This window comes from Scyliorhinus torazame, chromosome 15, assembly GCF_047496885.1.
Source record: "Scyliorhinus torazame isolate Kashiwa2021f chromosome 15, sScyTor2.1, whole genome shotgun sequence".
In the NCBI taxonomy this organism is placed as follows: Eukaryota; Metazoa; Chordata; class Chondrichthyes; order Carcharhiniformes; family Scyliorhinidae; genus Scyliorhinus; species Scyliorhinus torazame.
Genome location: NC_092721.1, coordinates 209568404 through 209582549, shown reverse-complemented (window position 1 = coordinate 209582549; position 14146 = coordinate 209568404). Strand labels below are relative to the sequence as shown.

Sequence of the window (14146 nt, the reverse complement as noted above, 5' to 3'; positions counted from 1 at the left end):
CACTCTCTCTGATTAAACACACCCACACTCTCATTAAACACACCTCATGCTCTCTCGGATTAAACACACCCCACACTCTCTCTCATTAAACACACCCCACACTCTCTCTGATTAAACACACCCCACACTCTCCCTGATTAAACACACCCCACACTCTCTCTGATTCAACACACCCCACACACTCTCTCATTAAACGCACCCCACACTCTCTCTAATTAAACACACCCCACACTCTCTCTGCTTAAACACACCCGCACACTCTCTCTCTCATTAAACACACCCCACACGCTCTCTGATTAAACACACCCCACACTCTCTCTGATTAAACACACCCCACACTCTCTCTGATTCAACACACCCCACACTCTCTCTGATTAAACGCACCCCACACTCTCTCTAATTAAACACACCCCACACTCTCTCTGATTAAACACACCCACACTCTCTCTTTGATTAAACACACCCCACACTCTCTGATTAAACACCCCATGCACTCTCTCACTGATTAAACCCCCCCCCCGCACTCTCTCTCTGATCAAACACATCCCAAACGCTCTCTGATTAAACACACCCCACACTCTCTCTCATTAAACACACCCCACACTCTCTCTCATTAAACACACCCCACACTCTCTCTGATTAAACACACCGCACAGTCTCTCTGATTAAACACACCCCGCACTCTCTCTGATTAAACACACCCCGCACTCTCTCTAATTATACACACCCCACACTCTCTCTGATTAAACACAGCCCACCATCTCTCTGATTAAACACATCTCACACTCTCTCTGATTAAACACAGCCCACACTCTCTCTGATGAAACACACCCACACTCTCTCTGATTAAACACACCCACACTCTCTGATTAAACACACCCACACTCTCTGATTAAACACACCCACACACTCTGATTAAACACACCCCACACTCTGTCATTAAACACACCCCACACTCTCTCTCATTAAACACACCCCACACTCTCTCTGATTAAACACACCCCACACTCTCTCTCATTAAACACACACGACAATCTCTCTGATTAAACACATCCCACACTCTCTCTGATTAAACACACCCCACACTCTGTCATTAAACACACTCCACACTCTCATTAAACACACACCACACTCTCTCTCATTAAACACACTCCACACGCTCTCTCATTAAACACACCCCACACTCTCTCTGATTAAACACACCCCGCACTCTCACTCTCATTATACACACCCCACACTCTCTCTGATTAAACACACCCACACACTCATTAAACACACCCCACACTCTCTCTGATTAAACACACCCACACTCTCATTAGACACACCCCACACTCTCTCTCATTAAACACACTCCACACTCTCTCTGATTAAACAGATCCCACAAGCTCTCTGATTAAACACACCCCACACTCTCTCTGATTAAACACACCCCGCACTCTCTCTCTCATTAAACACACCCCACACTCTCTCTGATTAAACACACCCACACTCTCATTAAACACACCTCATGCTCTCTCGGATTAAACACACCCCACACTCTCTCTCATTAAACACACCCCACACTCTCTCTGATTAAACACACCCCACACTCTCCCTGATTAAACACACCCCACACTCTCTCTGATTCAACACACCCCACACACTTTCTCATTAAACGCACCCCACACTCTCTCTAATTAAACACACCCCACACTCTCTCTGCTTAAACACACCCGCACACTCTCTCTCTCATTAAACACACCCCACACGCTCTCTGATTAAACACACCCCACACTCTCTCTGATTAAACACACCCCACACTCTCTCTGATTCAACACACCCCACACTCTCTCTGATTAAACGCACCCCACACTCTCTGATTAAACACACCATGCACTCTCTCACTGATTAAACCCCCCCCCCCGCACTCTCTCTCTGATCAAACACATCCCAAACGCTCTCTGATTAAACACACCCCACACTCTCTCTCATTAAACACACCCCACACTCTCTCTCATTAAACACACCCCACACTCTCTCTGATTAAACACACCGCACAGTCTCTCTGATTAAACACACCCCGCACTCTCTCTGATTAAACACACCCCGCACTCTCTCTAATTATACACACCCCACACTCTCTCTGATTAAACACAGCCCACCATCTCTCTGATTAAACACATCTCACACTCTCTCTGATTAAACACAGCCCACACTCTCTCTGATGAAACACACCCACACTCTCTCTGATTAAACACACCCACACTCTCTGATTAAACACACCCACACTCTCTGATTAAACACACCCACACACTCTGATTAAACACACCCCACACTCTGTCATTAAACACACCCCACACTCTCTCTCATTAAACACACCCCACACTCTCTCTCATTAAACACACTCCACACTCTCTCTGATTAAACAGATCCCACACGCCCTCTGATTAAACACACCCCACCCTCTCTCTGATTTAACATAGCCGGCACTCTCTCTCTCATTAAACACACCCCACACTCTCTCTGATTAAACAAACCCACACTCTCATTAAACACACCCCACACTCTCTCTGATTAAACACACCCCACACTCTCTCTGATTAAACACACCCCACACCTTCTCTGATTAAACACACCCACACTCTCTCTGATTAAACACACCCCACACTCTCTCTGATTAAACACACCCCACACTCTCTCTGATTAAACACACCCCACACTCTCTCTCATTAAACACACCCCACACTCTCTCTGATTAAACACACCCCACAGTCTCTCTGATTAAACACACCCCGCACTCTCTCTAATGATACACACCCCACACTCTCTCTGATTAAACACAGCCCACCATCTCTCTGATTAAACACACCTCACACTCTCTCTGATTAAACACACCCCACACTCTCTCTGATTAAACACACCCACACTCTCTCTGATTAAACACACCCACACTCTCTGATTAAACACACCCACACTCTCTGATTAAACACACCCACACACTGATTAAACACACCCCACACTCTGTCATTAAACACACCCCACACTCTCTCTGATTAAACACACCCCACACTCTCTCTCATTAAACACACCCCACACTCTCTCTGATTAAACACACCCCACACTCTCTCTGATTAAACACACCCCACACTCTCTCTGATTCAACACACCCCACACTCTCTCTGATTAAACGCACCCCACACTCTCTCTAATTAAACACACCCCACACTCTCTCTGATTAAACACACCCACACTCTCTCTTTGATTAAACACACCCCACACTCTCTGATTAAATACCCCCTGCACTCTCTCACTGATTAAACCCCCCCTGCACTCTCTCTCTGATCAAACACATCCCAAACGCTCTCTGATTAAACACACCCCACACTCTCTCTCATTAAACACACCCCACACTCTCTCTCATTAAACACACCCCACACTCTCTCTCATTAAACACACCACGCACTCTCTCTCTCATTAAACACACCCCCACTCTCTCTGATTAAACACACCCACACTCTCATTAAACACACCCCACACTCTCTCTAATTAAACACACCCCACACTCTCTCTGCTTAAACACACCCGCACACTCTCTCTCTCATTAAACACACCCCACACTCTCTCTGATTAAACACACCCCACACTCTCTCTGATTAAACACACCCCACACTCTCTCTGATTCAACACACCCACACTCTCATTAAACACACCCCACACTCTCTCTGATTAAACACACCCCACACTCTCTCTGGTTAAACACATCCCACACTCTCTCTCATTAAACACACCCCACACTCTCTCTGATTAAACACACCCACACTCTCTCTTTGATTAAACACACCCCACACTCTCTGATGAAACACCCCCTGCACTCTCTCACTGATTAAACCCCCCCCCCCGCACTCTCTCTCTGATCAAACACATCCCAAACGCTCTCTGATTAAACACACCCCACACTCTCTCTCATTAAACACACCCCACACTCTCTCTCATTAAACACACCCCACACTCTCTCTGATTAAACACACCCCGCACTCTCTCTCTCATTAAACACACCCCAACTCTCTCTGATTAAACACACCCACACTCTCATTAAACACACCCCACACTCTCTCTGATTAAACACACCCCACACTCTCTCTGGTTAAACACATCCCACACTCTCTCTCATTAAACACACCCCACAGTCTCTCTGATTAACCACATCCACACTCTCATTAAACACACCCACACTCTCTCTGATTAAACACACCTCACACTCTCCCTGATTAAACACACCCCACACCTTCTCTGATTAAACACACCCACACTCTCTCTGATTAAACACACCCCACACTCTCTCTGATCAAACACACCCCACCCTCTCTCTAAACAAACACACCCCACACTCTCTCTGATTAAACACACCCCACCCTCTCTCTAAACAAACACACCCCACACTCTCTCTCATTAAACACACCCCGCACTCTCTCTAATTATACACACCCCACACTCTCTCTAATTATACACACCCCACACTCTCTCTGATTAAACACAGCCCACAATCTCTCTGATTAAACACATCTCACACTCTCTCTGATTAAACACACCCCACACTCTCTCTGATTAAACACACCCACACTCTCTCTGATTAAACACACCCACACTCTCTCTGATTAAACACACCCCACACTCTCTCTGATTCAACACACCCCACACTCTCTCTGATTAAACGCACCCCACACTCTCTGATTAAACACACCATGCACTCTCTCACTGATTAAACCCCCCCCCGCACTCTCTCTCTGATCAAACACATCCCAAACGCTCTCTGATTAAACACACCCCACACTCTCTCTCATTAAACACACCCCACACTCTCTCTAATTATACACACCCCACACTCTCTCTGATTAAACGCACCCCACACTCTCTCTAATTAAACACACCCCACACTCTCTCTGCTTAAACACACCCGCACACTCTCTCTCTCATTAAACACACCCCACACGCTCTCTGATTAAACACACCCCACACTCTCTCTGATTAAACACACCCCACACTCTCTCTGATTCAACACACCCCACACTCTCTCTGATTAAACGCACCCCACACTCTCTGATTAAACACACCATGCACTCTCTCACTGATTAAACCCCCCCCCCGCACTCTCTCTCTGATCAAACACATCCCAAACGCTCTCTGATTAAACACACCCCACACTCTCTCTCATTAAACACACCCCACACTCTCTCTCATTAAACACACCCCACACTCTCTCTGATTAAACACACCGCACAGTCTCTCTGATTAAACACACCCCGCACTCTCTCTGATTAAACACACCCCGCACTCTCTCTAATTATACACACCCCACACTCTCTCTGATTAAACACAGCCCACCATCTCTCTGATTAAACACATCTCACACTCTCTCTGATTAAACACAGCCCACACTCTCTCTGATGAAACACACCCACACTCTCTCTGATTAAACACACCCACACTCTCTGATTAAACACACCCACACTCTCTGATTAAACACACCCACACACTCTGATTAAACACACCCCACACTCTGTCATTAAACACACCCCACACTCTCTCTCATTAAACACACCCCACACTCTCTCTCATTAAACACACTCCACACTCTCTCTGATTAAACAGATCCCACACGCCCTCTGATTAAACACACCCCACACTCTCTCTGATTTAACATAGCCGGCACTCTCTCTCTCATTAAACACACCCCACACTCTCTCTGATTAAACAAACCCACACTCTCATTAAACACACCCCACACTCTCTCTGATTAAACACACCCCACACTCTCTCTGATTAAACACACCCCACACCTTCTCTGATTAAGCACACCCACACTCTCTCTGATTAAACACACCCCACACTCTCTCTGATTAAACACACCCCACACTCTCTCTGATTAAACACACCCCACACTCTCTCTCATTAAACACACCCCACACTCTCTCTGATTAAACACACCCCACAGTCTCTCTGATTAAACACACCCCGCACTCTCTCTAATTATACACACCCCACACTCTCTCTGATTAAACACAGCCCACCATCTCTCTGATTAAACACACCTCACACTCTCTCTGATTAAACACACCCCACACTCTCTCTGATTAAACACACCCACACTCTCTCTGATTAAACACACCCACACTCTCTGATTAAACACACCCACACTCTCTGATTAAACACACCCACACACTGATTAAACACACCCCACACTCTGTCATTAAACACACCCCACACTCTCTCTGATTAAACACACCCCACACTCTCTCTCATTAAACACACCCCACACTCTCTCTGATTAAACACACCCCACACTCTCTCTGATTAAACACACCCCACACTCTCTCTGATTCAACACACCCCACACTCTCTCTGATTAAACGCACCCCACACTCTCTCTAATTAAACACACCCCACACTCTCTCTGATTAAACACACCCACACTCTCTCTTTGATTAAACACACCCCACACTCTCTGATTAAATACCCCCTGCACTCTCTCACTGATTAAACCCCCCCTGCACTCTCTCTCTGATCAAACACATCCCAAACGCTCTCTGATTAAACACACCCCACACTCTCTCTCATTAAACACACCCCACACTCTCTCTCATTAAACACACCCCACACTCTCTCTGATTAAACACACCACGCACTCTCTCTCTCATTAAACACACCCCCACTCTCTCTGATTAAACACACCCACACTCTCATTAAACACACCCCACACTCTCTCTAATTAAACACACCCCACACTCTCTCTGCTTAAACACACCCGCACACTCTCTCTCTCATTAAACACACCCCACACTCTCTCTGATTAAACACACCCCACACTCTCTCTGATTAAACACACCCCACACTCTCTCTGATTCAACACACCCACACTCTCATGAAACACACCCCACACTCTCTCTGATTAAACACACCCCACACTCTCTCTGGTTAAACACATCCCACACTCTCTCTCATTAAACACACCCCACACTCTCTCTGATTAAACACACCCACACTCTCTCTTTGATTAAACACACCCCACACTCTCTGATGAAACACCCCCTGCACTCTCTCACTGATTAAACCCCCCCCCCCGCACTCTCTCTCTGATCAAACACATCCCAAACGCTCTCTGATTAAACACACCCCACACTCTCTCTCATTAAACACACCCCACACTCTCTCTCATTAAACACACCCCACACTCTCTCTGATTAAACACACCCCGCACTCTCTCTCTCATTAAACACACCCCAACTCTCTCTGATTAAACACACCCACACTCTCATTAAACACACCCCACACTCTCTCTGATTAAACACACCCCACACTCTCTCTGGTTAAACACATCCCACACTCTCTCTCATTAAACACACCCCACAGTCTCTCTGATTAACCACATCCACACTCTCATTAAACACACCCACACTCTCTCTGATTAAACACACCTCACACTCTCCCTGATTAAACACACCCCACACCTTCTCTGATTAAACACACCCACACTCTCTCTGATTAAACACACCCCACACTCTCTCTGATCAAAAACACCCCACCCTCTCTCTAAACAAACACACCCCACACTCTCTCTGATTAAACACACCCCACACTCTCTCTGATTAAGCACACCCCACACTCTCTCTGATTAAACACACCCCACAGTCTCTCTGATTAAACACACCCCGCACTCTCTCTAATTATACACACCCCACACTCTCTCTAATTATACACACCCCACACTCTCTCTGATTAAACACAGCCCACAATCTCTCTGATTAAACACATCTCACACTCTCTCTGATTAAACACACCCCACACTCTCTCTGATTAAACACACCCACACTCTCTCTGATTAAACACACCCACACTCTCTGATTAAACACACCCCCACTCTCTGATTAAACACACCCACACACTCTGATTAAACACACCCCACACTCTCTGTCATTAAACACACCCCACACTCTCTCTGATTAAACACACCCCACACTCTCTCATTAAACACACCCCACACTCTCTCTGATTAAACACACCCCACACTCTCTCTGATTAAACCACCCCACACTCTCTCTGATTACACCACCCCACTCTCTCTCTGATTAAACCACCCCACACTGTCTCTCTCTGATTAAACACAAGATTAACCTGCATTGGGCACCACTGAAGAGGATTAACCTGGGTTAGGATACTGGAAGAAGTCTCACAACACCAGGTTAAAGTCCAACAGGTTTGTTTCGAATCACTAGCTTTTGGAGCACTGCTCCTTCCTCAGGTGAATGAAGAGGTAGGTTCCAGAAACATATATACAGACAATGATGCAAGGTGATACTTTGAACGTGATTCTTTGCAGGTAATTAATTCTTTACAGGTCCAGGCAGAGCAACTGGAGAGAGGGGTAACCCCAGGTTAAAGAGGTGTGAATTGTCTCAAGCCAGGACAGTTTGAGACAACCTGTTGTTGTAAGACATCTTACTGTGCCCACCCCAGTCCAACGCTGGCATCGCCGTATCATGGATTAGGATATGCTGCACAGGATAATCCAGAACACGCCCGTCTCCATAAACTTAAGAACAAACCTACTCTGCATGGGAATAAATGATGTAGCTATTGCAGCGTTCTATGCGGTGGAAGCCAGTGATGAGCAACTCTGTTCCACCAATCAGACCCTCCTGATCCAGACAAATGGGCATAAGGAATAGAAACTAAAGCGATTTGAAGAGCAAGGTGTACCAAGATTCTCGGAGCGTCGCAGTGGAGGAACCGAGTTGGGTGATTCCGACCAATCAAGTTTCCCTCGAGCGATTAAATATTTCCTGGCCTTGTACAGCATCATGGGAAAGTCTTCCTGAGTGTTGGCAAACGTTTCAATCTTATTCTTCACTGATCCGAGCACCTGAGGGGTGAGGGGTCAAAGTTTGTGTCATGAAAATGGCTTCAAAGATTGGAATAGCAGTTTGTGCAAACAGCAAAGGTAGGCATATCCGCTTAGCACGGTAAACATCTGCAAAATCTCAGCACTGATACCCAGCCTGACCTCTTTCAGCAGTGAGCATGGGCCGAAAATCAGCCTCACTGTAATAATAATCATCTTGTATTGTCACGAGGAATAAGTCACTGTGAAAAGCCCCTAGCCGCCACATTGCGGCGCCTGTTCGGGTAAGCTGGTACGGGAATTGAACCGTACTGCTGGCTTTGATCTGCATCACATACCAGCTGTCTAGCCCACTGAGCTAAACCAGCCCTCCTGTACACGGGAGATCAAAGAGGCAAAGTATCAGCCAGGATGTGCACTCCTCATCACAATTATTGTATTTGTCATTCCTGGGATGTGGCCACCGCTCACTGTGCTGGCATATATTCCCATCTCGGAAAATCAATCACATTCCTCATCACCTCTCCAAACACACCACACCCAACTTTGAGTCATCCTTGCCTCAGTGATTATCACTCTCGGCTCATCGTCAAGGATTGTAAACCCACTCCCAAGGCTGACATTCCAGTGAGGTACTGAGGGAGTGCCGCACTGTCAGAGGGTCAGTACTGAGGGAGTGCTGCACTGTCAGAGAGTCAGTACTGAGGGAGTGCTGCACTGTCAGAGGGTCAGTACTGAGGGAGTGCTGCACTGTCAGAGGGTCAGTACTGAGGGAGTGCCGCACTGTCAGAGGGTCAGTACTGAGGGAGTGCTGCACTGTCAGAGGGTCAGTACTGAGGGAGTGCTGCACTGTCAGAGAGTCAGTACTGAGGGAGTGCTGCACTGTCAGAGGGTCAGTACTGAGGGAGTGCCGCACTGTCAGAGGGTCAGTACTGAGGGAGTGCCGCACTGTCAGAGGGTCAGTACTGAGGGAGTGCCGCACTGTCAGAGGGTCAGTACTGAGGGAGTGCCGCACTGTCAGAGGGTCAGTACTGAGGGAGTGCTGCACTGTCAGAGGGTCAGTACTGACGGAGTGCCGCACTGTCAGAGGGTCAGTACTGAGGGAGTGCCGCACTGTCAGAGGGTCAGTACTGAGGGAGTGCTGCACTGTCAGAGGGTCAGTACTGAGGGAGTGCTGCACTGTCAGAGGGTCAGTACTGAGGGAGTGCTGCACTGTCAGAGGGTCAGTCCTGAGGGAGTGCCGCACTGTCAGAGGGTCAGTACTGAGGGAGTGCCGCACTGTCAGAGGGTCAGTACTGAGGGAGTGCTGCACCGTCAGAGGGTCAGTACTGAGGGAGTGCCGCACTGTCAGAGGGTCAGTACTGAGGGAATGCTGCACTGTCAGAGGGTCAGTACTGAGGGAGTGCCGCACTGTCACAGGGTCAGTACTGAGGGAGTGCCGCACTGTCAGAGGGTCAGTACTGAGGGAGTGCTGCACCGTCAGAGGGTCAGTACTGAGGGAGTGCCGCACTGTCAGAGGGTCAGTACTGAGGGAATGCTGCACTGTCAGAGGGTCAGTACTGAGGGAGTGCCGCACTGTCAGAGGGTCAGTACTGAGGGAGTGCCGCACTGTCAGAGGGTCAGTACTGAGGGAATGCTGCACTGTCAGAGGGTCAGTACTGAGGGAGTGCCGCACTGTCAGAGGGTCAGTACTGAGGGAGTGCCGCACTGTCAGAGGGTCAGTACTGAGGGAGTGCTGCACCGTCAGAGGGTCAGTACTGAGGGAGTGCCGCACTGTCAGAGGGTCAGTACTGAGGGAATGCTGCACTGTCAGAGGGTCAGTACTGAGGGAGTGCCGCACTGTCAGAGGGTCAGTACTGAGGGAGTGCTGCACTGTCAGAGGGTCAGTACTGAGGGAGTGCCGCACTGTCAGAGGGTCAGTACTGAGGGAGTGCCGCACTGTCAGAGGGTCAGTACTGAGGGAGTGCCGCACTGTCATAGGGTCAGTACTGAGGGAGTGCCGCACTGTCAGAGGGTCAGTACTGAGGGAGTGCTGCACTGTCAGAGGGTCAGTACTGAGGGAGTGCCGCACTGTCAGAGGGTCAGTACTGAGGGAGTGCCGCACTGTCAGAGGGTCAGTACTGAGGGAGTGCTGTACTGTCAGAGGGTCAGGACTGAGGGAGTGCTGCACAGTCAGAGAGTCAGTACTGAGGGAGTGCTGCACTCTCAGAGGGTCAGTACTGAGGGAGTGCTGCACTGTCAGAGGGTCAGTACTGAGGGAGTGCTGCACTGTCAGAGGGTCAATACTGAGGGAGTGTCGCACTGTCAGAGGGTCAGTACTGAGGGAGTGCTGCACTGTCATAGGGTCAGTACTGAGGGAGTGCCGCACTGCCAGAGTGTCAGTACTGAGGGAGTGCCGCACTGTCAGAGGGTCAGTACTGAGGGAGTGCCGCACTGTCAGAGGGTCAGTACTGAGGGAGTGCCGCACTGTCAGAGGGTCAGTACTGAGGAAGGCTGCACTGTCAGAGGGTCAGTACTGAGGGAGTGCTGCACTGTCAGAGGGTCAGTACTGAGGGAGAGCTGCACTGTCAGAGGGTCAGTACTGAGGGAGTGCTGCTCTGTCAGAGGGTCAGTACTGAGGGAGTGCTGCACTGTCAGAGGGTCAGTACTGAGGGAGTGCTGCACTGTCAGAGGGTCAGTACTGAGGGAGAGCTGCACTGTCAGAGGGTCAGTACTGAGGGAGTGCCGCACTGTCTGAGGGTCAGTACTGAGGGAGTGCTGCACTGTCAGAAGGTCAGTTCTGAGGCAGTGCTGCACTGTCAGAGGGTCAGTACTGAGGGAGTGTTGCACTGTCAGAGGGTCAGTACTGAGGGAGTGCCGCACTGTCAGAGGGTCAGTACTGAGGGAGTGCTGCACTGTCAGAGGGTCAGTACTGAGGGAGTGCTGCACTGTCAGAGGGTCAGTACTGAGTGAGTGCTGCACTGTCAGAGGGTCAGTACTGAGGAAGTGCTGCACTGTCAGAGTCAGTGCTGAGGGAGTGCCGCACTGTCGGAGGGACAGTACTGAGCGAGTGCTGCACTGTCAGAGGGTCAGTACTGAGGGAGTGCCGCACTGTCAGAGGGTCAGTACTGAGGGTGTGCCGCACTGTCGGAGGGTCAGTACTGAGGGAGTGCTGCACTGTCAGAGGGTCAGTACTCAGGGAGTGCTGCACCGTCAGAGGGTCAGTACTGAGGGAGTGCTGTACTGTCAGAGGGTCAGGACTGAGGGAGTGCTGCACTGTCAGAGGGTCAGTACTGAGGGAATGCTGCACCGTCAGAGGGTCAGTACTGAGGGAGCGCCGCACTGTCAGAGGGTCAGTACTGAGGGAGTGCAGCACTGTCAGAGGGTCAGTACTGAGGGAGTGCTGCACTGTCAGAGGGTCAGTACTCAGGGAGTGCTGCACTGTCAGAGGGTCAGTACTGAGGGAGTGCTGCACTGTCAGAGGGTCAGTACTGAGGGAGTGCTGCACTGTCAGAGGGTCAGTACTGAGGGAGTGCCGCATGACCAAGTCAGTTAGGATTATATTCTTTGGAGTTTATTAGAGTGAGAGGTGATCTCGTAGAAACTTAAAAAATAATAAGAAGAAACTTTATGTCACAAGTAGGCTTACATTAACACTGGAATGAAGTTACTGTGAAAATCCCCTAGTCACCACACTCCGGCGCCTGTTCGGGTCACAGAGGGAGAATTCTGAATGTCCAATTCATCTGACACCACGTCTTTCGGGACTTGTGGGAGGAAACCGGAGCACCCGGAGGAAACCCACGCAGACACGGGGAGAACGTGCAGACTCCGCACAGACAGTGACCCAAGCCGGAATCGAACCTGGGAACCTGGAAGCTGTGAAGCAACAGTGCTAACCACAGTGCTACCGAGCTGCCCGTAAATGTTTTCGAAAAAGGTGAGGAGAAATTTCTTCTCCCAGAGAGTGGTGAATCTGTAGTTGAGGCATAAATGCGTAATTTGAAGATGAAATTAGCACTTGGGGATAAAGGGATCGAGGGATGTGAGGTTGGGCGGGATCAGGGTTTTGAACTTGATGATCAGCCATGATCATAATGAATGGTGGCGCAGGCTCGAAGGGCCGAATGGCCTCCTCCTGCTTCTATTTTCTTTGTGAGATTCTATGTCTATGTTTGGAGAGTCTTGTGCTGTCTTTTGATGCGCTGTTTTACTGAGGCAGCATTTTTTAAAAAAGAAACCAGTCTCGTCACTCAACACGGAGAGTTGTGTATTGTGGCTGTCTTAGCCATCGTTCTGGGGCATGGGCTTCATTGGTTGCAAACTTCAACCTTTATTTCAACGTTGAGAATATCCAACTGCTGTTGAACATGTTGTTTATCAGATGTCGCTGGAAACTGGTTACCTGCAAACCTTTCCTGAAGCTGAATGAGATATTGAGTGAGAGGTTGTATAAAAATGATTCACCTCACTCGACCTACCGTGCTTTCTTGATTCAAGACAGTGGTATTTGTTACTTGTTATAATTTTGGCAAACTATCTTTGCACATTATGTGGGTCATCCTCTGACCTTTCACCCTGTGGAACCTGGAATCGAATCCAATCTGTGAAGTGGCTCGTGATGTCATTTTACCAAAGGATTCAATCTCTCCTGAAAATTGCATTTTAAATCTCCAACTCTACATTAAACTGAACCTTTGACAATTCCACCACTTTCTTCCACAACACCCAACTCTATGTTTGATTGTAAAGATGTGGAACTCAATCCAGTGCATTACAATACCCAGGCCGAGACCAGAGGCTGCACTGTCCCTCGTTCCCATTGCCTGGCCGAGACCAGAGGCTGCACTGTCCCTCGTTCCCATTGCCTGGCCGAGACCAGAGGCTGCACTGTCCCTCGTTCCCATTGCCTGGCCGAGACCAGAGGCTGCACTGTCCCTCGTTCCCATTGCCTGGTTGTGGTGTGGTCCCACGATCTGGTTTACATGAGCCAAGTTTCAGGGGGCTGGCTGGAAGGTTGGATGAGCCATTATATCTTTCCCTTCCCATTCTCTCACGTTTATGAATGAGGTTTGATCTTCACTCCTCAGTCCGTAGCGTAAGAAACAGTCACTGTGGTCTATCAGTGATTGCAGCATACACGGAATTGGAGCGAGGCAAGGGAGTGTGTTGGCTGAAATGAAGGCTGACATGAGGTGAATTTACATGTCAGTGTTTCAGAGCCGAGATTGTGCTGCATTATCCTTGGATCCACCAAGGATAAATTACGCTATAAATTAAACTGAGACAGAC

General features: G+C 48.9%; 1 protein-coding gene across 7 annotated transcripts in view; it reads right to left on the bottom strand.

Moving 5' to 3' along the window:
• Window positions 1-14146, bottom strand: part of fhip1b (FHF complex subunit HOOK interacting protein 1B) — a 276462-nt gene that overhangs the window by 79389 nt on the left and 182927 nt on the right. For all 7 annotated transcript variants that reach the window (XR_011935254.1, XM_072477543.1, XM_072477544.1 and 4 more), the window contains one exon: window positions 8734-8896. Coding sequence is in view for 6 of the 7 variants with exons in the window: in XM_072477543.1 (XP_072333644.1) it covers window positions 8734-8896 (163 nt within the window). In the remaining variant the exon portion in view is untranslated. The remainder of the gene's footprint in view (window positions 1-8733; window positions 8897-14146) is intronic.